This window comes from Gobius niger (genome assembly GCF_951799975.1).
Source record: "Gobius niger genome assembly, chromosome: 20".
NCBI classification, from domain to species: Eukaryota; Metazoa; Chordata; class Actinopteri; order Gobiiformes; family Gobiidae; genus Gobius; species Gobius niger.
In genome coordinates, this window is record NC_136871.1 from 21,284,205 (window position 1) to 21,308,800 (window position 24,596).

General features: G+C 40.8%; 3 protein-coding genes across 5 annotated transcripts; 1 reads left to right on the forward strand and 2 right to left on the reverse strand.

The window, feature by feature from the left end:
• Window positions 1–38: 38 nt before the first annotated feature.
• On the reverse strand, window positions 39–11,261 carry LOC306980209 (protein polybromo-1-like; the record flags this gene model as incomplete). 3 transcript variants are annotated; one of them, XM_079579476.1, is made up of 30 exons in its annotated part: window positions 11,140–11,261; window positions 10,162–10,312; window positions 9,989–10,086; window positions 9,773–9,920; window positions 9,580–9,708; window positions 9,153–9,269; window positions 9,011–9,079; window positions 8,291–8,389; window positions 8,123–8,208; window positions 7,965–8,050; window positions 7,673–7,889; window positions 6,906–7,047; window positions 6,570–6,664; window positions 6,230–6,509; window positions 5,675–5,780; window positions 4,947–5,586; window positions 4,352–4,563; window positions 3,807–3,992; window positions 3,572–3,729; window positions 3,215–3,475; window positions 2,993–3,138; window positions 2,756–2,913; window positions 2,507–2,690; window positions 2,236–2,428; window positions 1,948–2,155; window positions 1,636–1,788; window positions 1,028–1,189; window positions 783–832; window positions 486–690; window positions 39–412 (listed from the first exon to the last, which is right to left on the reverse strand). In XM_079579476.1, the coding sequence occupies exons 2-30, from the start codon at window positions 10,300–10,302 to the stop codon at window positions 249–251; spliced, it is 4,893 nt and encodes a 1,630-aa protein (XP_079435602.1). In that variant the 5' UTR covers window positions 10,303–10,312; window positions 11,140–11,261. The 3 variants fall into 3 exon arrangements, with proteins under 3 accessions (XP_079435602.1, XP_079435601.1, XP_079435603.1); XM_079579475.1 differs by lacking the exon at window positions 1,028–1,189; XM_079579477.1 differs by lacking the exon at window positions 1,028–1,189 and having other exon boundaries at window positions 249–412; window positions 1,720–1,788.
• Window positions 11,262–12,095: 834 nt separating this feature from the next.
• wdr77 (WD repeat domain 77) lies at window positions 12,096–14,446 on the forward strand. Its single transcript, XM_079578172.1, has 10 exons — window positions 12,096–12,275; window positions 12,382–12,567; window positions 12,636–12,777; window positions 12,864–12,913; window positions 13,083–13,153; window positions 13,448–13,505; window positions 13,595–13,666; window positions 13,747–13,855; window positions 13,925–13,993; window positions 14,095–14,446. The coding sequence occupies exons 1-10, from the start codon at window positions 12,167–12,169 to the stop codon at window positions 14,237–14,239; spliced, it is 1,011 nt and encodes a 336-aa protein (XP_079434298.1). The 5' UTR covers window positions 12,096–12,166; the 3' UTR covers window positions 14,240–14,446.
• Window positions 14,447–15,524: 1,078 nt separating this feature from the next.
• On the reverse strand, window positions 15,525–22,946 carry LOC306979732 (uncharacterized protein). Its single transcript, XM_079578828.1, has 5 exons — window positions 22,800–22,946; window positions 20,846–20,934; window positions 19,100–19,193; window positions 16,545–18,423; window positions 15,525–15,919 (listed from the first exon to the last, which is right to left on the reverse strand). The coding sequence occupies exons 1-5, from the start codon at window positions 22,876–22,878 to the stop codon at window positions 15,826–15,828; spliced, it is 2,235 nt and encodes a 744-aa protein (XP_079434954.1). The 5' UTR covers window positions 22,879–22,946; the 3' UTR covers window positions 15,525–15,825.
• Between the last annotated feature and the right edge of the window lie 1,650 nt (window positions 22,947–24,596).

The window sequence follows — 24,596 nt, forward strand, 5'->3', positions numbered from 1 at the left end:
GAAAATATGATTCAAACAATCAAGTTTATTTTCTCACAATTTAATTGTAAATGTAATGAAGGCATTGAATCAAAATGACTTTCATAACAATAATGCACTTGATGAACACTGAAATGAAAACTATTTTAACACAGAAAACACCTTCTTTTAATACAAACATATTTAAGACAACACAAAGTTAACATTTTAACGAGCATTACGTTCTTCCTGTCTCACAGGTGAAAACCAGAGGCTCAGATAAAGGCATGCTACAGGTTGTGCATTCGGCGAATATTTAGGGTGTCCCGCAGCATCAGGTCCCGCAGCCGCCAAAGAGCATCGGTCATTGTTTTGTGGGCGCCTTTACTCTTCAGCCAATGAGATGGTAGTCTGCTTTCTTGTTCTTTTGTCAGTCGGACATCTTGTTTCTTAACTGAAATGGTGAATAAGAAAGTTTTTTCACAAGCACAATGATATAATGTGAAAACCAAACTATTGCTATTAACCTGAGAGAGTTTGGTCCCACTTGCTGACTGCTGAAGACTCAGCTGTTAGTCCCTCAATGTACTTCAGATACGCCTCAGAGTGAAGCAGCCGCTGGGACTTGGCAGGAGCAGCCACAAACAGTGGAGTGGAGGGCTGGAGCGCTGCCTGTCCCGTCTGACCTGGGAATGAGGATGAAGCCTGCTGTCCTGTGCCACTCAAACCCACCTAAAATCATTTGTGGATAGGTTCCTTTGTCATGTACGGAGAAATTTTGTACAGAGTACTTTGTTGGATAAGAATCAGCCGTGGTGGTTTACCTGGGATCCATGAGCGTTTACACCACTTCCACCACCAACGCCATTGAGTCCTGGGAAAATGTGCAACAAAATGATTGTTATTAAATCATAAGAGATATGAAAAACTTAAAGGAATGCCAAATTATGATTGCATTACTTTTTGTGCAATGTTTTCAACTGTGGTACAGGTATCCCCTCCAGCTAGTCAGAGCGGTGGACAGAAAGCAACTGCGTGGCAAGTGAGGTGGCTATGACAGGACTCTTACCCAGATATGGCATTCCAGGAAACCCCGGCAATACTGGCTGAGGATGTGGGGGGAACACAGGCATTCCCATGTGATGTGGAGGTATGCCAGTCAACCTAACCATGCCTTCCGCATGGGCCTGCCAGGGCATCATAGCTGCTCTACATACACCCAGCACACCTTCTTATGATGGGATAAGTACAAAACACAACAGCAACATGCATCAGTTACACATGCATTCAATTCTACATTAACAAGCACATGGCCAGGACATCCAACCACTAAAGGAAGCATAAAACAGGGTAAGTAGCTACATGCATTTATCTACACACAACAACAACTCTCAACCTAATGTTGTGTACAAAAATGTACAAATCATAATTTATTTTCCATGTCCAATAGCTTTGAAGTTTTGTTTAGTTCAAAACACATACATTAGATGTACACACTTTAGGGTTTGAGCTCAGGGATTAAAAGTAGTCACAAGCACTTAGAACTACTCTAGAAACGGATGTTACACGTAATTTATTTATTTATTAGAATATTATAGTTTCTGAGGGTGTTATTTCTAGCAGTTCAGCTTCTTATTCCAGCCTTCTAACGCACACTGGACATCTATGAGGGGTTACCTGACAAAGCAGTCATGCTGGGATTTAGCATGCCCATGGGGGTTGGAGGCGGCACCACCCCCATCAGTGCCCCTAACGGGGTACCTGCTCTTGGGGAAGTCAGATGAGTGGATCTGTCACGCTCCTGTTGCTCAGCTACCTTCGCTGCCCTCTCTGCAAAAGAGTAACATACTGTATTTAGAAGAGGAAGAAAAAAACACTCCCATATCAGGCATTCTGTTACGGCCAGTGAAAGTGGCTTCTTCAGCAAAACACCTATTGTGGTATTTATTATTATTTATTCATCGCAGATGCGCAGCAGCAAAGTTGTACCTTCATACTCAGCTTTTCTGGAACTTTCCAAGTTTCTCCATTCAGTCCCAACGAGTCGGCTCAGATCCCCAAATGAAAAGTCAGGGTGCTGGGCTTTGATCACGGCCCGCATCTCACTGCTGAACAGGATGTAGCCGCTCATGTTAATTTTCCGTTTCGACCCCTCCTTCTTGGAAAGACCCTTCAGGGATTTAGGTGTTGATTGTCCCTAAATGAAGGTAGTATTCAGTATTAGGTACTTGCTCGAGGTTTCTCGTGACAAATTATGTTGTTATTTGTATGGAATACCGTTGGGGGCGTATATGCCAACAAGTCCATGTCACTGGACAATGAAGACTGCATGTGTGAATGATCTAAGTCTGGATCTTCGTCTCCAAGCTCCTCGAGCTCCTCATCTGTCATGTCTGCAAACTTGGCCTCTAGTTCTTCAATCTTCTGGTCCAGAAGTGGAGATGGCTCTTTCTGAGGCACTATTAGCTTCCTGTAGAACATTAAGAAGAATGACTATAAAGCTTGTTATTGACTCATTTAACTATTTCAAATCAAGGTAATGACAAACCTAAAATAGTAGATTTCATCCTCTATTACTTTACCAGAAAGTGAAAATCGTTTAAGACCCTTAAACTTCTTCATTTGTTTCTCATTCTCAATGTAACGGCTTTCACACAGCAACACATTCTCCTCAGGCACCTCAGTCGGCCGACATGAGAGGTAGTCTTTGAACGATAACACTACACACTTCCCTGAAAAAACAAATCAGCATAACTAGTTTCGAATAAATCAACAGAAAAGAGTAAGCAGTAGTTACCTATAATGCAGGTTATGGGACAGGTTTCCTCCAAGTTGCTGAAAAACACTTCTCTTTTGTAAAACATCTTGGTGGGTTCATGTTCAGTTTCCTCAGGATGGATGAAGATTGGGCCAAAAAAGTAACCAGCTCCATCACGCATCCATAATTTCTCAATCCTAATTGAACAGGATTCATCATAACATTATTGCATTATCATACGTTCATTTTCAGTGTCTCTTGATGGCACTACTCTACCTGCCCACTCGGTGGCGCACTAATCCATGGGAGCCAATGTAAACAAAATCTCCAACTTTGAGCCACAAATTGTTATAGCAAAGTTGTTCATAATACCGACATCCAGGCTCGCCATTACTCATTTCCATGGGCACGTCTTCTCTCTCCTGTTGAACATAATATCGACCATTTTATGTGGATTCTGTTCAAATTAACAAGAAAATAATCCTTTAAATGTTTTACTTTGTCTACTATGGAATCTTGTAACTTATTGTCGGTTTCAATATGAGATGTGTCCAATGTTTTTTCTTCTTGTTTCGGGGCAAACATTGACGCCACGCGGACCACAGGGAGCGGGACCTCTCGGGGTAACATTCGGACAGAGTTCAGAGGCATGGCCCACAGCTTGATCTTCTTGAAGGACTTGGACTTAGCAGAGTAGCGAGATTCACAAACGTACACATCATCTAGCTCAAACCCTTCAGGCTGGAGTTTGAAATACTCCTAAAGAGAAACCAAGCACGGGAGAAGTTAAGACAAAGAAGATGTGTAGCTGAACAAGTGTAGCAAACTGATATTCTTAAAATTATTATTAAATACCTTAACAAACATAACTGCACATTTGCCAAGTATCTTGCTGACAGGTGCTTTGTTGTAGTAGTCGCTCTTAAAAACCTCCTTTTCTAAGAACTTTCTTGTGGCGAGATGAAACGTTTCATTTGGTCGGTAGAACCAGCATCCATACAACCATTTTTCTCCTGTATGCAGAAAAGACAGAGTGCATACAAAGGTTTCATACATCGTAACTCATGCACTTCAGTAACAACAAACTCACCAGTGTCGTCCTCCCAAAGGCGCTCGATATAGATGATGTGTGGCTGAAGGTTGGGCTCTGCAGGCTCTACATAAACACAATCTCCCACATGATATTTACTGTCCTTAAAGCTACAGTCCTGACTGTATGTCCGTTGTGTGCTGGAAGACCACGCTCCTCCTACTGAGTCCTCTCGCTTCTCTGCCTCTAAAAGGTGAAATGTAGAGACTTATTTATAAGAATTACAGAAATAACCTCCAGTGTCTTTACAAAAAAAGTTTAACTATATTTAGGACTAAGTTTTATATGTGGCTGACATAGGCATTGGCCCTTTAAACCTGCTAAAAACAGGATTTTAGCCTGAACCAGATACAAGTATAACTAAATGAAAATGATTTGATGATTTTTAAAGTGACTTCTAACAAAAACTAAACCCAAAACTAACCTTCACCTTAAATTTGGGGAGCACGAGTGAGATTAAAACATATATATACATCTTAATTAAAAACTTGCAGAGACCTACATACCTATTGTTATTGTCATATTATGTCTGCATGTATAAATACCCTGTTTCTCCTCTTCTCTCTTCACTTTGTCCTCCTCAAACTCCTTAGGAAGCTTCACCTTCTTTTCCTTCTCTACGTCGGTGTGAAGGTGTTTAGATGTGTAGCTCAGGGCAGGAGACATCAGGATCTCTCCGTTCTTACACAGCTCATCTCGGATTCGAATGAAAAACTGCTGCAGCTCCACAGAATCCTCAAAGATCTCAGAGTCAGTCCTGTAACAATGAAGAATTAACAAACTACTAGTATTTTTACTTTTCAATTTGAGTTTTAAGTGACTATAATTAAGTATTTTCCTCTCCCTACATGTTCCAGCAATGTCCTAATGTGTAGAATGAGCCCAGACCTGTTCACCACAACTGCCTCTAAAATCCTGCAATGTCACACAAAAAGTTGAGTGACATTGCAGCTTAATATAGAAACTACAGTTACGCGCAAGACCCGAGGTGGCAGTAGTGAGTATAAAATGACCAATTTGCATCTAGTCCCTTTAATTAACAGCTATATTTAGCTAGCAAACAATGTGAGCATATTGAGCAACTGAAGTATGTATATCATGCGGCATATTCACTTTTATCATGTGCGTAGTTTCCATTACCTGTTGAGTCTTCTAGCTTTCTCCAGCACTTCAAACATGTGGTCCTGAAACACGTCCAGCCTCTTGTACTGCCCTTTATCCACATTGGATCTAATAATCTCAAAGTTTACTGAGGGCTTGTCAGGGTTGACAGGATCAGTGGCTGGGATCTCGGCCAATGAATCACTGTAACAGCGTCCTTCGTCGTCTTGATGCCCCAGGACAGACAGGAACAGGCTGCGAATGAGCTCCTGGATCAGCCGCGACACATCAGGAACATGGCTATCTTCTCCCCCCTCCAGCTCTCGCCTGGTCTCCAACAGGACCCTGTGCAGCACCAAAGCATCCCGGTATATCAGGGACTCAGGCTCGTTGTAAGTGCAGGCATTGTTGAACATTAGCACCAAGTCTTCCACCAGAGCGTCCACATCCTGGTACTTGTTAGCAAGCATGTGACTTCTGATTTTCTCCATGTCCACCGGTTTCTTTATAGCAATATAATAGTCTGGCAGCTCAGCGCGGGACGGGAGGCGCAGGAAGATGGTGCTGAGGCGACGCCCGCGTTTGTCTGTGAAGTTTTTTACTGCTTCGTAGAGTTCATGGAGTTTCTGTTGGAGAGGGGTCAAGTACTTGGACTTTTTAAGAGCAATGCTGTTCTTTCCTGACGAAAAGTTGAGTTAGAAAACATTGAGTTAGAACGTCCAAATTTTCTAACACATACAGTAGCTAGTATTCATATGATCGCATACTCATTTTTAACTTTGGAGACATCAAGTCCTCGTCATCAGGCGGAGGTCCAAGTTCTTTACGTCTGTCTTTCATAATTTTTTCTAAGACGTCAGCATCGTTGTAAACCTAAACAATAAGGAAATAGTAGTAAAATGAAAATATATTTTTATATTAAATATTTAACAATATCTTATTTATCAGATTTACATGTGAAAAAGTATCAGAAGCTTGAAAGTGTCACTGGCTTCGTTTACATGGAGACCAAAAATCATAATCTGATTTCTGAAGTTCTCAGATTATTGATGTGACATGTAAACAATATAATCTGATATACATTATCTGATATTCATATATTTTCTGATTTCTATAGTTATCTGATTTTCTGACCATGTAAACCTAGCCAGTGTATTAAGTGAATCATTTGTTTTGTCGGACATTACGCAATAACAAGGCGGTCATTGAGCATTAACCATAACCATTGATGCAGTTGTTATGCCTGATCTGTATCTACTTTCATTGTGCATCCCTAGAGAAACATGATTTATAAACAGAGAGAAACACGGTACACGTCCTACCTGAGATCCTTCTTCATTGTAGTGTCTGGCATTGCGGAACATCAGCTTCATATCCTCCACCATTGAATCCTCCGTCATGTATTTCTCTGAGCGGATGTTGCTCTCAATGGTCCGCAAGTCCATTGGCTCCAGGATGACTTTATAGTAATCGGGATAATCTTTCTTTGAAGGCTTGACCATGAACAGGTCGCACAGTCTCCGACCAGTGCTGGCCTCCCGCGCTTCTGTAACAGCGGCTAAAAGAGCTTTCATCCGGTTCTTCTTTGAGTTCTTTTTGTAACTATACAAAAAAAAAAAGAATTATCTTAATGCAAAAACAGGCATTTTTCAAAAAAATTACCCTTTTCTTTTGGTGCTGCCTGTTTCAGATGTAGCCGAAGAGAGCATGCTATCACCATCATCATCCTCTCTTTGTAGAAGCTCCTTTCTCTTTATCTATAACAATGACAATGCAAAAGAGTAAACAAGGCAGTGTCAATAACAAGGTTAAAACTCTGCCTGCTAAATCTGTATAAATGAGACAGCTGCTACTTGTAATACAGGTTTGATAAAGCCTCCATGGTGAAAAGCAAAATGTCCACCATTGTAAACCACCAGTACAGATTACAACAACAACAACCCTTGTACATGCCAATAAAATACTGCATTCAAATTGTCGGTGCAATATTTTACTCACCAGTTGAATCTGTTGTAGTTTAAGTGCACGTTTGTAGATAGAGGAGTGAGGAACATTGTAGCGTTTGGCATTTTCAAACATCATCGTCAAGTCTGTGTCAATGCTCTCAACACTTTCAAACTCATTATTCTTCATCTTGTTCCTATGAAAACGTGTGGTTCTTAAGTGCCAGTTTGACGATGACAATGAAAAGAAAGCCTAAATACAGAGAGCACACTGCAAAAAGTATTTAACTAGATCAGTATAAACATCTCAATTTGAGCATAATAATCCAAATTTTTGTTGTTTTGACAAGTTAAGAAGTTCTTGGGCATTTGTCCTAGATTATTTCACTTCTCACTTCATCTCATTGGCAATTTTACTTTCTTATTTCAAGCGAGATTTACCCTAGAACTGGTCTGAAATGTCCTCAAACAAGCAGAGTAAACTTGGTCCGATCAGGAAAAGTGTCTAAATGAGTGAAAACCGCTCAAAACAAGATACATTTCCTCAATTCAAGTCATTTAAGCCAATGCTTGATATTTACTTTATGTAGTGCAGCTTCTTCAGACGAGACAGTGCTGGCCAATGGGGGGAAAAATACATTTAGCGATGACAACATGTATCATTAAATATAAGATAGAAGATGAGACATTGTATCTGTAAAAATTACCAAAATTTCCTATACTATAATTTCACCTTAAACTCTGTGTGTGTGTGTGTGTATTAGTTTTGCCTGCAGTCTCTCGCCTTAAACAATACAAAACTGTAATAAGACATGTGCATACTTGATGTGCTGGAGGCAGATGGGCTGGCTAATGTGTTGGTAGTAGTCGGGATAGTCTTTTCTCGATGGGAGCTGCAGAAAAGGTTCAGAGATGAGCTGTCCCTGGCTGTTCCTGGCCCCTCTCACAGCCTCGTACAGCTGGAAGATGGGGTTGCTCAGGTTCATGTGAGAAGTCAAGCTCTCTGCCTCCGATTCGCCCTCATCATAGTGAATAGAGCCTGCCAAATGACATACATTCATTGGAAATACTAAAAGCACATGGTTATTTGTTTTACTATGTGATGTGAGAGTACCAGAGAGTATGCCCTCGTCATCGCTCTCACACTGAATAGCCATGGTGATAGCAGAAAGACGGTCTCCCTGAAAAGACTTTCGATTTCTGCCAAAAAACAAGCACACGTTACCGCTCTTGTTCTCAAACTAATAACTCGACTTTGGGTTCGGTGCCTACCTAATACGCATGCTGGACTTTAGTGGCTCTCCGTGTTCAATTTCTGATCTTTTTTGTGCAAATATCTTTTTGATAGAATTAGAATCCTGTCATTGTTAAAAGGATATGTGACTATCCGAGTTCTCACTACACACCCAAAATACCACAGGATGTTTCTCATTGACTCACCTTAAACACCTGAGAGCCCGGCTCGTTGTAGGTCTTTGCATTCTTCACCAGTAAATCGATGTCTTTAGACATGCCATGAACACTCCTGTACTGGCACATCTACAGACAAACAATGTGGAATAATTAAAAATCATACATTATAGCTGGTGGAGGGAGTTTAGACAGTTGTGTCGTGTCCCCAACTCGTTTCTAGCTCTGACGAGTCCTCCCACACATTGCGATTGCTCAGATGAATTTAGTAAGTACAACATTTTGGGCAAATTGATAAAAATGTGCAATATTTAGAAGGAGACAGCGTGCAATGGGGACAAATGCGTACTTCATATACAGGCGAAACTCGGAAAACTAGAATATCGTTCAAAAGTTCATTTATTTCTGTAATTCAACTTAAAATGTGAAACTAATTTATGACATAGACTCATTACATGCAAAGTGACATATGTCAAGCCTTTGTTTGTTATAATGTTGATGATTATGGCTTACAGTCCATTCCAAAATATTCAAATAAAAATAAATTATTTGGGGTTTTTACAAGCTGAGCCATAATAATAAAGAAATATAAGAAATAAAAGCTATATATATCTCACTTTACATGTAGTGAGTCTATCATATATTAGTTTCACAGTTTAAGTTGATTTAACAGAAATGAATGTACTTTTTAATCGATATTCTAATTTTCCCAGTTTCACCTGTTCTGTATTGTGCGTTGGTGAGACAAACCTGAATCTTCTGTGCAATCGTCTTCAAGTCGATTGGGTCCTTAATGATGGCATAATAATCAGGGTATTGCTAAAAAGCAAAACATTAAGCTTCAGATACGTTTTTTTAACAGATTAAAAATAAATATGCATTAAGTTAATACCACTCTGGAAGGAAGCTGTTGGAAAAGTTTGCTGATGACTCGTCCGGTTGGTTCAGAGTACGACACCACGGCGTCCAGAAGCTGCTCCAAAACTTCCTTCAGGGTCAAAGCTGGACTCTGTTGCACAACATTTCTTATTTCAGTCTGTGTGAGTGTTTGTTGGCAATGGAATGGAAAATGCAAATTGAATAACATATTGCAAAGACACAATATCCTCTGCAAACCACAATGCACAGTAGTATCTCGTCACGCCTGTTTTTTGGACTTCTACAAACATGTTCTGAAAATCTTTGGTGACAGGGTGAAAATGCACAAACCGAATCTTGATTTGAAGTCATAAATCTCACATCTAGTCGCAACACTTTGCTTTAATTGCAATGGAACTGGATTGACAGTATGTTAAGAATGATACAGCCAAAGACCTGACCTCTTCTTCAGGATTCTCTTGGTCATCGTCATCGTCTTCCTCATACTCGCCGCGCTGAACAAACTCATTCTTGGTTCTCAGATAAAGGTCCCACAGCTTGCACGCCGCTCTGTACTCTGCGCTGTCCGACTACACGCAAGACAATCCTTAGACTTTAACAAGACATTTTTCATATTCTCATTCGCTGGTTTACCTTATAATAACTCTTAGCATTCTTGAAAAGAAGGTGGAAGTCACTAGTCAGTTGTTCAACATCGTCATACTCCTCCATCTTCAGTTTCTGCTGTATTTTCATCATGTCAATTGGCTGGGACACCACGTGGTAGTAGTCGGGCTGGTTCCTTTGGCAAATAAATATTGAGGTCTGAATCCTTTGAGACATTCACTTATAAGTGGCTTCTCTCCGTACCTTCGTTTAGGAGCTCTGATGAAAAGCTCACACAACATCCTCCCCTGGTCATCCTTGTAGTCCCTAATAGTGTTGTAAAGCTCATGGCACACAGCGATCTGTTAAGACACACATCGATTAACCACATCGTCTCCGGCAGGCGCTGCACTTGTGAGTGAAATGTGTAAAATTACAGGATCTACAGTTGGAAGGTTTGAGGTGCGTCTCCTCTTTCTCCCAAACGAAGACAGCGAAGACGTCGTCTGGCTGTCTTCGAAGTCCCCGCCGCTCACGCTGCTGGTGGGAGAGGTTGCCCGCCTTCTTTTCAGGGCCATGGCAAGCCCCCTGCAGGACCAACACACGCACAAATTAACCGGAGCTGTATTACACCGGTCATACTCTGTTACAATACTGAGTGGAACGGTCAAGATGATTATCATGGACTGCCCGATATGTCCTCAAAGTTTGCTGTTAGAAGCTGGAGAAGTGTGGGGTCTCCATCTGGTTTGAAGGGGTCAGAAAATAACAACAAATGAAAAAAAAGGCATTCATTTCAATGTCCTTTCTCAACCTTGTTTGAATTCAGAGCCGTCAAGCAGGAAGACAGCCACTTGCATGTGTTTATTTAATCATCCTGCAAAAATCACAAGCAAACATGCATGCAGAAAACGCGAGGGAAACAGAGCTATGTGACCCCATCTAAACTTTGACCCTCGAGATCAGTATTTTTAGGAGATTTTGATGAATGCACATCAATAGCATAATGAATGGACCAATGTGTTGCATGGCCAGGTGTGTCTGTCACTTCGGCCTGATCTTGGGAGCCGCTTCACTTAAAAGGAGGACCAGAGAGGCTGCACGTCTGCACAGTCTGAAGGCACAACTTACCGCAGTGTTACACCCCTTTTTTTTTTTTTTTTTTGTGCACAGTCCTTTTAGCTGTGCGCGGCTAGCATGTAGAGCAGCTGTCAGCGTAGTTTACGGTCAGCCAGGCTCAAGGTGGAGGAAAAACCGCGGCGATAAAACCTGACGCTAAACACGCTAGCTTCAACGTAATAAACGACAGACACAAAAGGCGTCACTGTAAAAGCAATTAGCGGTGATTGTATTGCAAAAACATTGATGACATCTGACGGGGGCGTTTGGACCATCGGGCTTAGTGAAAGGCTTACCTTCCGTCCGACCGCAACACTATAAAAATGTTTAGTATCAAAAAGGCAATCACTTATCAATTTTAGTCAGACTCGAATTCGTCAAGTAAATAAACGGTCTCTCGGGCGTCCGTTTATAGGCCTTCAAATTAAAAGCACGGCGGGGCGAAGAAAGGGGGATTTTCAGAGTATTTTTTTTTTTTTATTTTGCGGGAAGTTTACTGTTTATGCCAAATGGGTCTGACAAGCTCCGTGGATTGAATCACACATAATTCAGTGTCATCTTTTATTTTTTGTTTTCTGTTTTGTCCACTCTGTTATTTATTACTATGAATTTGTAATAATTGTGTTCAGGTTTTATACATTTAGTTTTTAAACTGTAGCAAAAACGTTGGCGGTCTCACTTTCGGGGGGAAATGCCACAGTTACCATGGAGATCGGCCATCTTTGCAGCTGTTAGCATACATTTCCATTGACTAAAAACTGTATAAAAAGTGGAGGAAAAACATGGATCTATTGACAAAAAGTCGTGGAACAACTCCGTTAGCTGCTGAGTTACTCCTTGTAAATACATCTAACACACTGTGGTGTCCAAGTGTTTTAATGTGAACAATATAGTATTTTAACTTTTAAAATCTCCATTAGTTTACAATTGCTGCTAATCCCGTATGTTTAGCGATATGACATCACATTCCCGAACTCTATAATCAAGTTGTTATTATCTGGATTGGGGGTTAAAAAAAAATATTATTAATGTACGTGTTTATTTTCTTCATTCTTCATTATTCATTCATGTGCAAGAAAAGACTACAAACGTCTGCCACGAGATGGCAGTAAACACACTCTGGAAGCGGCACGGCCGCAGAGGAAGACCCAACTAGGAAGTGTGTGTCCTGGCCGCATGTGTTTCTGTGGTTTCTGTTCACCCTAAACAGTTTGAAGGTCTCTATTTTCTTTTTCTTAAGCATATGAAACGCTGGTACGTGTGTTTTTATCGTGGATAAGTTCGCGGAGTAAACCGTGACAGCCCTCACATAGTTTCCTCTGGATGAAAGGCGCCGTAAGCAGCAGCATGGTGAAGGAGAACAAATGGGATATACCTCCAAACGCGCCAGCATGCATGGAAAAACACCTGTGCGCGGTCCAATATAGAGCAGGTGAAACCGCAATGTCCATTCAGTGTTTTAAAATGTAAAGCAGCCTGTGCTCTTGTTGTGTTTTGTGCCACTGTGTTTCATTGGTGACTGTGTTGTGTGCCAACAGATGGGTCGTTGCTTCTTGGTGCCTCTAGTCTCACTGGCAGAAACTGGCAGGGCTCTGTGTGGGTCTACAGTAATTCAGAGCAGGCCCCCAATGAGGGCTTCTGCAAAGCGGGTGTACAGACCGAGGCTGGGATCACTGATGTGAAGTGGCTGTCAGAGAAAAGCATTATTCTTGCATCTGACTCTGGTGAGTACTTTGAGTCAACATATCTAAATAAGAGCTTGTAATGTAGCTTAACTGTGCTCTCTGTACAGGTGCCTTGGAGCTTTGGGAACTGACAGAGGATGAGCGCCTGCTGGTCAACAAATGGACCAAATATGAGCATGACAACATTGTAACCAGCGTAAGTCCCATGTGTGGTGCTACTGGTGCTGTTACTGGCAGCATGGATTTCAGGTGAGCTACTGGTGTGCACACAACTGTTAAAATGTTTGCCATAACACAAAAGTTATGAGGACAACTTGTTTATTTTTCTTCTGCAGAGTCAAAGTCTGGGACCTTAGTCAGGAGACTGTAGTCAGTGCCTATCACGGTAAGTATTTGAATTATATCGACAAATTGCATGATTTTTCATTTATTTATAATTCTCATTTCATTATACTCTTTACGACTCTCAGGGATTCTTTGCCGTTAATCCATTTTTTGTTGTGTTTCCTGTGTGTGACTTCCTAAAATAAAGTTAAATATCTTCTTTCCTCCAGCTCACACAGATTCAGTGACTTGCGTTATCTGCAGTCCTACTGATGATTCTCTATTTGTTTCTTGTGGACAAGTAAGACATTTTCTACCCAGCACTAACATTAAAAAGAGTAAGGTCTTTGCGCATGAGTGACACGTGACTTCAGAGTGTGATCTCTCGAGGTTGTAGTCCGTACACTTTTGCTATTTTCCCAATGAGGATTAGCAATGTCTTGCACAAATCAATGAATAGTTAATGAAAACTTCACACACATTGAGGTACTGATGGGAATCCACTCTGAAGTCATGTGACACTAACTCATGTGCATATAGCCCATTATATAGCCCATTAATGTATGTCTTCTAAATAATATTGTCCTTGTCATAGGACGGTCGTGTGTTGCTGTGGGACAGTAGAAAGCCAAGTAAACCAGCCTCGCGAATAGGTGAGTATGGTTGGAGTGAACAGTTTCACACATCACCTAATGTTGGAATTGTACTTGAATTATGTTAATTCTTTGTATTCCTTCTTCAGATATGGCTACTTCCCTCTGCTCTCCTTCCACTGCAGCCTGGCACCCACACCACAAAAGCACTATCGCCGTTGGTGTGTATTGAAAGCAATTAAATACAAATGCACTGTTCAAGTGCACGCTTTATTTTATTTATTTTATATCTTCTTTTCAGGCGATAGTTTGGGCCAAGTGGCTCTAAAAGATTTCCAGAGTGCAGAGCCAGCTCAGGTCCAGAATGTCCACAGCCACAGAGTGAATGCACTTGCCTTTTCGACACATAGGTAAAAGTATTTTCACTGTGCATCAAGATTTTTACACAATTCACTTAATCTTTTTCTCTATAATTTCAGTGCTGCTTTGCTGGCTTCTGTTAGCAATGACTGTTCCATAGCTGTGATGAACTCTGAACTGAAAGAAGTGTAAGTTTGTGCATAACATCAAACAGCACACACTAAATAGTTTATTGTCTTAAAATAACTAATCCAATAATTATATTGACTGTGATCTTGTCGCGATCTAGATATCGAGACCTTCGGCACCAGGACTTTGTCAAAGGCGTGAGCTGGCTCCATGGAGGCTCTAACTCTCTTACTACTGTTGGCTGGGATCATGCAGTTCTCCACCACACCGTTGACTCAGCTCCTAATTCAACCTCAAGCTCTTAGATTCAAAACATTGTCTTAGACCTAGACATGGTGATAAAAGCTGTTAAGATAATATTTACCTGAGAGGTTTTGCAGCTTTATGAGATTGGCCGTATTTATAGAATCTGATAGAATCTCCAAAGCACTGTCACGGTCATTGAATACTGTAAAACCTTTTATGCTATTGAAAGCTCTTTGTATTGTCACATCATTCATGTTTTCATTTTGTTCATGTTATTTGTAATGTTTAAATTTACATTAAAAGTATTGATAGTATGATCTTTTGTCGAGCTAGTTGGTTCAGGCTCAAATAACCTCTGTGCTAAAAGAGTATATCTGTGTGGCTCAGAAGTAAACGGGATTACAGGTACTTGTGTCAATGGCAAATAAGGTAAGGCATACGCCACAAGTGCTGTGCTTAATAATAGCTTTACGACAAGCTGCTTATTGTACTTCTGCCATAGATCTTCTGACCAGCCCATCATATACTCCTAATGCAATTTACCCCAGTCCTCAATAGATTTTTCTGGGGGTGCGTTGAGTCCATTGGGCAACCTGACCTGGTATACAATGTCCTACACATGAAATGGGAGTATGAAGAACACATTATCAACAACATAACGACAACCTTTTCCAATATCTACATTTAATAAATGCCTATATCTTACAAAATGCTTTGCTGTACAAACAAGTTCTCACTGGGATACATAAAACAAAAGACTTCCCTTATAAATATATATATAATAAACAATCAAATCAAGACATTCTCATAACTCATTCATAGAATAAATATTGTGACAATAGAACATATACATTCGATTATATAATATGATCATATCTTATAAAGAAAAGCTTATAAACTTCCTCTCTCTTAAAAGCTGCTTTAACCACCTATAGACTTTTATCACTAATTTTATTCCACCACAATGTGACAGGTGCAAATTATAATATAATAAACCACAGCAGCTAAAACGGACTTCATACATATATGTGCTTCACGCAGACAACACTTTATGGCTTTGCTGAAAAACTCCAAAAAAGAATAGGCTACATGACAATTACTATTAGCGTTTGTTCAAAGTGCTTCATGATTTGACATTCAATGGGGTGAAAAGATTTACCAGGGATCGCCAACCTGAAGTTACCAGTATTTCACCACTGTAAGCTGGATGAGTCACACGTGACTTGTGTGGTTAAATATGAAAGTTTAAGAGGAAATAAATACAATTATATTTCCTTGTTTGGTAGACAAAAGATTCTTGAGCCATCATCATATATTCAGCGTCTGCTGTTTTTGATGACAGAGGTGAGAGGCAGTATTTCCTCAATACTAAAAACAACCCAGTGGGGGTGACAGCTTAAGAAGTTTTGGCTTAGATGGAAAACTCCTGCACGACTGAGAGCTTTTTTTTTTTTCTTGTGTTGAAATATCTTCTTTGCAACTTTGCTGTACTCTGGCCCCAGCAGCATTGAAGGATGGGTTAAATGCTGAGGCCACATTTCCCCACGGGGACATTAAAGTATAGAAGAATCCTCAAAGTAACTCACTGAAGGTTGGAGATCCCTGGTTTACACAAATCTACATAATATTTGTTTTTAGTACAACATTAAGACTCCCCTTTTCGAACAAGTGTAATGGGCTGTTTGGTTCCAGGTCGAACTGTGAAGGTCATTCCATACTGATGTTTTGAGGGTCCATTGCTAAAAATGAAATGAATACAGTTAGAAATGTAAATTAAAAACATTTACATAATCTAATTTTTACATGTAAATATTGAGAAAAAGTAGGGTACGTAGGATTTTTGTCTAAATATGTCTTTAATACTTTATCAATCACACTGCTAGGTTTTGGGATTGGCATTAAGTATATTAATTAATGTGGCTTGTCATACTCAGATTTTACAAGGCACATTTTAATTAGTTAGGGCGTTGTTTTCTTCATATTTTAATAGCATAAAAGGAGTATGCTATTTCATCATTTTCATTCTAAACAGACTCCTCAAATTTTGAGTGTAGAAAAACAAACAAAAAATAATAATAAAAGCAGATTTCATAACTAACTGTGACATTCATTTGGCTTTGGTTGCAATGTGGTTGCCACGCTGTGACATAATCTGCATTTTCTCTACAGAAATAATTATTTATTGTGTTATTGTAGTGTCATGTTAAAACAGCAAGATGCACAATACGTACCCTACCGTAATGCAATGATATGCAGCTCTATACATATACATATACATATACATATACATATACATATACATATACATATACATATACATATACATATACATATACATATACATAAACTGTCAGAAATTCTTACCTAGTAGGAATAGGAATTCTATTCGGGGATATGTCCTTATTTTTCTGGGTCACTTTACTCTGGAGCTCATTCATATCTAGAGTCTGCGACTTGTGGACCACAGTGTTCTTGGGTGAATTCACCTTCGGCATTACAGGCACTGGACTGTCCTCTGACACACCCCAGTCGTCCAAATTTGACTCTTGTTCACTCACATCATTGCCCATTTTCTGATCCATCTCCATCATCTTCCTCTTGAGGATGTTCAGAAGAGTGGCTTGGCTCGGTGTGGCCGGAGTGGGCAAAGGGGCCTGGGCAGGTTTGGGTTTGGCCTGGACTGGCGGTGGTTTGGGTTTGACGGCTGTGCCTGAAATAGGTGGAAGTTGTGGCGGGGGCGGGGGCGGGGGTGCAGGTGCGGACTTGGGTGGTGTTGGTATGACAGGGGCAGTGGGCAGTTTATGTGCTGGTGTTTTAGGAGGAGTAAGTGGGACAGGGATCGAAGTTGGGGCAGCCATTTTGGGAGGGTCTGGTACAAACACAGAAGGAGGTGGCCCTATATCTTCAAAATCATCAAACTCAAGCGGAGGAGGGAGGAAAGGCACATCAAAATCTGGTGTACTATCATCAACGTGTTGAGGATTTGGTTTGAGTGGACTTGCCACTTGTACCGTCTGGCTTGGGAATGGACTACCAGCGGATGGCACTCTGGGATTCACTGGTGATTTATTTATGGTTGCATAGATTGACTGTGGCTGTGGACTTTCTGGTTGCTCCTCCTGTGAATTTAGAGACAAGCTTGAGCCAGAATTGGTTGACGCTAGAGAACTTCGGCTCGGGACACTATATTCATGTGCAGTCGTCCTGGGCCTGTCTCTTTGTTTAGCAGCCATTAACAGTGCAAGAGGCGACTTGTCCTTCTGAGCACTGGGACCATTGAGATTACGCAGTTTGCGATCGACCAGTGGACTGTATTTCCCACTGAGGACTGAAGATGCATCTGGTCCGTTTAACCTTTCTGTTTTTGCGATATGATCACTGTTGTTGACTGAGGACTTTTTGGAAGCTTTGGAAAATTCTTTCAATGTTGCTGCTGTGATTGGCTTGCGCTCATGGACTGGCTTGGGTGGAGTGGCTGGGAGAGGTGGGACACTTATCTTTGGTACTGTCTCTGTTTGCCTGACCTCCTGTGCAGGCTTGGAAACATCTGGCTTGACGTCTGTAACTCCCTCTGTATCTATAGCTTTCATTATTGGTTTGGTTGCAACTTTAGCCTCTTTTCGCACATTTGGGCCTGCTCCGGAATCTTCCATGAGCAATTTAGGTTTGGTCTTTGGACCATGTTCTTCGTAACCGTTTAGAAATGTTGATTTAGGAGCACTGTACAGTTTTGCAGGGGATTGAGGATTAAATGTGGACAGTGTAGGCGTGTGCACTGGAGGAGGAGGGGCAGGGGTGTCCGGGGGCAAGTCCATGCTTGGGACAGAAGATATCCGAATAGGCTTTGGAGGTGGACTCTTAAAGGCCTTCTGTTTTTCTTCAGGTGGTTGTGGTGGGGCATATTTGGGATGCTCAGGAATTATTTTTGCTAATGGGCTAGAGATAGACACTGATGACGAACCACTTGATCCTGTAGATGGGGGTTTGGGTGGAGATATTGGTGGAGGGGTCAAAAAGGTGAAATCGTCTTCTTGCATGAAAACAAACTGAGAGGGTGGTTTTGGTGCAGGTTTCGGAGGAGGCTGGAGAGTTCTCAGGTCGCCCATGAACTCTGGAGGAGGCAGCACGAAAACCTCAGGAGGAGGAGGCGGAGCAATTGAAGGAGGAGGCGGGACAAAGATGTCTCCGTCGACCGGGTCATTCACAGAGATGGTCGACCCGTTAGACGACTGGTCGTCACTCACTGGACAAGAGGAAGAAAGCACAGTGAGCGAAGAGGTCTCGATGCAAAAATGAATTCCCAAACTGTCCCACTAGGAGCTGCTGGGTCAAAATATCCACCTGATACATCACCCCAAACTTCTAAATGAACAAAATAGATTTGTATATGAACAGTGTCCTATACGGTTAATTATCATAGGGGTAAAATTTGATGGCGAAGAGTAACGTATTTGACCACCCTTTTTTTAGAGACCCACTGATTGGCCAAAGCTTGTCAACGAACAAAATGTGGTTTTATTTTTCTCTTTAGCTATAACAACACAAAGTGAAATCTGAATAGCAATTTTAACTTTATACCTTCATCATAACAGCATAATTTCATGTGTGATCAAAAAAGCAATTAAATAAAACATATGATAAACATGATAAAATATATCTTTCTGATCTCTAAAAATCTGTGGGGGAAAAAAAACACTCCCCATCCTAATCTAATGCAAACCATCCATTTCAACCAATTGAGCAATTTCCTGGTCAAACATTGACCTGACCTCAATTTTCAACCCTTGCAGATATATTGAAATTGCAGTCATCCATCAAATCTAAGCTGCTTTAAGTAATCTGAGTGTAAATAATGGCATACAACAACGCCACTCCATATGACAGTTCAAAGTACTTGTGGGAGGCGGTTAAGGGCTTACCTGATCCATTGAACTTTGTACCATTGACTGCTGGGGCAAAGAGGGGCACTGTGGGTGTTGGAACAGCAAACCCTTGGAGACTGTCAGTCGACGACTATGAAGAAAAATAAACAATTATGAACATTTGCCATTTCAGAAGTTCAAGTCCAAAGTGACAATAAGCTGTGTTGCACTGACGGACGTGAGAACTTTTCTTGGTATTGAGCTAAAGAGTGAACAAACCAGTTCTGAGGTATTGTACAGCTCTGAAAACAGGTTAGCGTGCTCTTACATTTTGATGCAAGGCGGAACTTATGATTTTTAATACCTACTTTCTGAAAATCTGAATGCCGTATAGTACATCGTTTTTGTAATTAAAGGTACACTGCGTAACATTTTGGACAATAGTGTTGCCATCAGTACAAAACATGCTCCTAATGAGCAGCTCGACACAGGAAATGCTATTATTGCAGTGAGAAATCAATGACTGGATATGGATGAGGACCTAACCTGTTTAAATCTCAAATTCTGCTGCCTTTAGTCGACATCTCCATGGAAACGAGCTGGAGACGTACCCACTCCCGGTAAAGTTATGTCATGTCTTAGGAGATCTGAGCCGCTCACAGCAAAATTACATGTTTGTTTGAGGTATTTTTCAATGCTGGAAATATCTGCTATTTTTTTATTATTTTTATTATCTATTATTTCTTATTTTTTTATTTTATTTTTTTCTGTAAAATTATCTATATATGTTTGATGTCTATACTGGAATTTGAATGACTAGACAATGCATTGCTGAAACAGTCTATGTTTGAACAATAATGATCTGCAATTACAGGGGCATGTCCTTTGAAAGGGCTTTAGATGTATTAATTCTGTAGACACCTGTAATACATTTCCTACTTGTATTTATCTTGGCTGTGTACGCAGTATTTTGGTGTCGTTATGTCTCCCTGCATAAGTCTCCTAACAACATAACATTTAACTAACTCATTTTGGCAAAGGGCCCGATATCGCACCTTGTTATGACTTTTCTCTTTGTGTTCACAGGAATCTAAGCTGATTCTTATGAACGCCCAGCAGGGCGAGGGTGCGCCGCTGAATGTTTGATTTCTTATTTTGTTCTTGATCATGAGTCACTTTCATTTATGGCAGGAGTAGCAGCTGACCTGCCTTTGCTCTTCTGGGTGGGGCTGTCCCGCACATGCCTCAGACACACTCAAAAACCTCCCAGACGGAGAGGTGTGTGAACTACTGTTGGATAAACCTTATTTATGTCTGTAGCGTAGCAATGTTACATGAGACGCAACTTGGTCAACTGAGGCCAATTTATATATAGAGCAGTGAAACAAATCTCTCCTTCACCTTTCTGTCTTCTAGCATGCAGAGATTTGAATATTACATGATTATATGATTTTATTCATGATTCTCTACAACTTTCTGTATTCCTCCCTAAAACCAGGACAAGTTGCTTTGTTAATTCTTTCGCTGATGACAGAACTGACAAGGTCCCTTGAATGAGCAGCAAAACTAAATTACCTTGTTGTTATTTAGTTGAAGGCTCTGTCATGTGTTTTATTACATTTGCATGTTCCCAGTAAAGAGCACCAAACATTAGAGCTAAGTCCGGTTAAAGACATTTTTTTTTTTTATGCTATTCCTTCCTTTTTTTCATAGAGTTATCTACATACCCAGACCCAGTTGTTTATCTGTCTTTGCTCATGTTAGCTAGTGACTGACAAAATGGTGTTTTGAGGCTGTACTCACAGAATAATGTTTGACTGTGGGCCTGGCTCTCACACTGGCTGTGCCAGACTCAATGATGGTCCCAGAGTCCAAAACCAACTCGACATCATCTGAAAAAAAAATACGAGAAAAGATCAGTAACACATGGCTGTAGAGTTAATCTAAATCACAATGTGACTTTGTGCCATTACATCCTTGCAATACTGTGCAGGTAGATGATAATGTTAGATCTGTTTTTAAGATGCTTTTTACAGACCACAGTCACCTAGTCTATTGTTCTCATTCCTGAGAACCACAGGAAACTTGAGACTCAGGTCTTAAAATGTTTGTTGCTGTGCATTCATGACACTCTGTTCCCAATCACAGAGATGTGTTAAGAAGGAAATGAAATTTCTTCCCATTATGTCACTGATGACTGGTGACTACAGCATGTATGGACACTTGTACAAACTTTGGGAAGGGCAGATCATAGAGTTACTTTCGTAGTTCTGTTTCTCGTGAGTCACGCTTGATCTGACGTAAGCTGGAGCCAAAAGGTGCAGTCACACATGGCAAGTTTGGTGATTTACAAAGTGATCAGAAGTTGGGTGTAAAAGTGCAAAATGTGACTGAGGTCTGAGCAGAGAAGTGCTACTTGCTGAAAGAGGGACGCTGTGGGAGACTATTGACGAGACATTAGTCCTGTGCATTCCTGAGTTAATTCCTCTCTGTCATGAGTGAGTGATGAGAGCCTGTCACTGAGAAACATTTAGTCTGACTCTTCTGTCATCGAAGACTTTCCCCGAACTCAAAACCAAACGGCGAGAAATGTACACCAACTATGTTCATTAATTTATTGTATTGAAATAAACCAAATTAATCTTTTACCTACATCTTTGTCAACTTATAAACTTGAACTGGTGCCTTTTTGGAAGCATTGTGATTGTGATTAGATTTGCCACCTTTGTTATAATAAAATTGTAATTTCAGTGCAAATACATTTAGGAGCACTGACATATCGACTTCTAAACTAAAACTTGAAGCGGTCTATGTAGCCACAGCTGACCTGGGGTCGACTCAGACTAACAGAAGCGCAGATGCCATTCTCTGCCCTCGGACTCTCTGAGCACAACCAATCACTCGCACACCACACTCAAACCTAAGTAAGGTGGGTTAAGTATCTGGCACCAGTCAGAGCTGGACTCAAACCACTGTTCATAGGATCTGTGTGGATGAATGCTCCAAACACTGTTGCCCTTTGTAAAATTATTTTTAATGAAAAGACCAGATGGCTGAAATCACAGGCATAAGCTGGTGGCTTCTCTCATTTGTTTACCTTCTGTGGTTTGTACACACCATAGTTTCCTTTTCCTGTTGAATGCAACCAAATACATGGCTGCTCCATGTATTTGGTTGCAATACATTTGGTTATTTTTATATTGCATCACTGAAACTCGAGTAAAAGTAGTAGAAGTAGAAAGAAAAACCTAAGATTCATAAGACAAAGTATTCCAATAGAAGCTGATTCTAAACCTTTAAAGCAGGGGTCACTATTTTAGAGCTGAGGGCTACTTCAAGGGCATGGAATAAAGTATCTGAAATTACTTCAAGTGCATTTGTAGGAAATTGACCACAAGGGCTAAAGGACACCTGGGTGCCCGGGCATTAACTTATGCATTCCACTTCTACAATGAAGTAATGCCACTTCTAAATGTGTTTAACATTCACAAACTATTACATCAAAGCCTGACACAGAATCGCCCAATAATACGACTATTTTCAAAACTGTGATTACTTTTCAGCAGCAAATCCCAGTGTCATGAAAAGCTCTCTGTCTCTCTTACTTTGGCTGAGCTCTATAGTTTAACGCTAACTCTTATTGTTGATATATCCATTGTTGCTCCACAGACCAATAACAGAAACAGGCCAGTGCCCTTGGTACAAAGGTTGTGTTGTCAGCGATCATGTTAAGGCTCTGCTGAAAGCTGGCACTTACCCATGTCCTTCATTTTCACGCTGGTGTCGAAAAGTGACTGGTTCTTTCGACCCAAAAAATTGAGCGGGCCCCTCTTCATTGTGGCTCGATTAACGATTAAATATAAATGGAAAAATACTGGCACATTCTGAAACACGGAAAGTCCAACACAATCTGCGCGTCTCTCTCTAAGAGCAGGGGCAGCGCTTTCGCCTTGATATTGACTCGATCCAGAGGTTTGTTCAACTCCTGGAGAGAGAGAGAGAGAGAGAGAGAGAGAGAGAGAGAGAGAGAGAGAGAGAGAGAGAGAGAGAGGGAGGGAGGGAGGGAGAATTACGCTCGTGACGTCAGTGCGTCGCACGGTCACGCCCATAGGTGAGGCCTCCTCAAAGCGCGTGTACATTCCTCTTGCCCTGCTCCAGCCGCTGCAGCTGTGACTGATCCACTTTTAGGTCGAAGACAAATGAACAGAAGGAAGGAGGCATCCCCGATCCCCTGTCGCCTCTCAATACAATACAATTGTTATCTTTGTTCTACATTTAGATTCATTTTTCTGATGTGTTGCCTAAAGCTTAGCTACTGTACCGTAATTTAGGAAAATTACATTTCTTAATTTTACAATCTATGATTGAGTAAAAAGTTTCTAATGATTAGTCTCTACAGCCTAACAACAACGTTAATAATGATAAATAATTATACTAATTTGTCCTTCATTAAAGCCACACCGTGTAGAATTTTACCCAATAAATAAAATTGAAATACAAGCATTTATATTATGACCATTATTTTCATCATTAAAAAATACCTCAGAATTGTACAACAAACATCTATGAGGCTCACCCCGCCTAAGATATGACTGTAAACTTTACTGGGAGTGGGTACGTCTCCAGCTCACCTCCATGGAGATGTGACTAAAGGCAGTAGAATTTGAGATTTAAACAGGTTAGTTTCACATCCAAATCCATTCTTTTATTACACACTGCAGTAACAGCATTTTCTGTGTTCGAGCTGGTCATTAGGAGCATGTTTTGTTTTGCCACAACAATATAGTCCAAAATTTTACGCAGTGTGCCTTTAACTAAATTTTATAAGTTTAAATCCACCATTTTATACACACAGATATTAATATGTGAAGACTAGATAAATGGTTCCCTTCATGTGTTCATAAATGTGTTTAACTCCACTGTAACAATCTCAAAAGCATGTTTTGAAACTTCATGTAAATAACAGATCCCTTCCTCTCAGACGTACGTCACTGTGTTGTGTGGAGCAGCAGGTGAGGTATGAGAGAAGATGATTTGTCAACCGTAAAGAGGATTAGGTTTGACCATCCCCTCTGATCCAGCTTCCAGCACTGGACTTCCACTGCTTCCCTCAGGTGGGACCAGGAGTTCCAGTGTCACGTAGTCAGATCAACATGAACGCACGCACATGTTTAAGACATTCCATTACTTCATTCAGTTTGGGGTTTGCCATACAGAGGGGTATCTGTGAACTGATCAAACCTGTTGGTACAAGGCTTGGTGCTGTTTGGAGACATTTCTCCAACTGTTTTTGTTGTTGTTGTTGTTGTTGTTGTTGTTGCACCATCAATGCTCTACCAAATGATATCATGTAGAAATGGCACCACGTTTCTAATGTCTGTGCCTGTGCTCACTTGACAGTCTCATGGCATAATGGTTGACTCTTTAGCAGTGTTTCTCAGCTGTGGTCCGAGTACCACTGGAGGTACTTGCACCTCTTCAGGTGGTGCTCATGGTCATTTGCAGTTTTATACATCATTAATTATAAGTAAGCTTTAATAATACAAACAGGTTC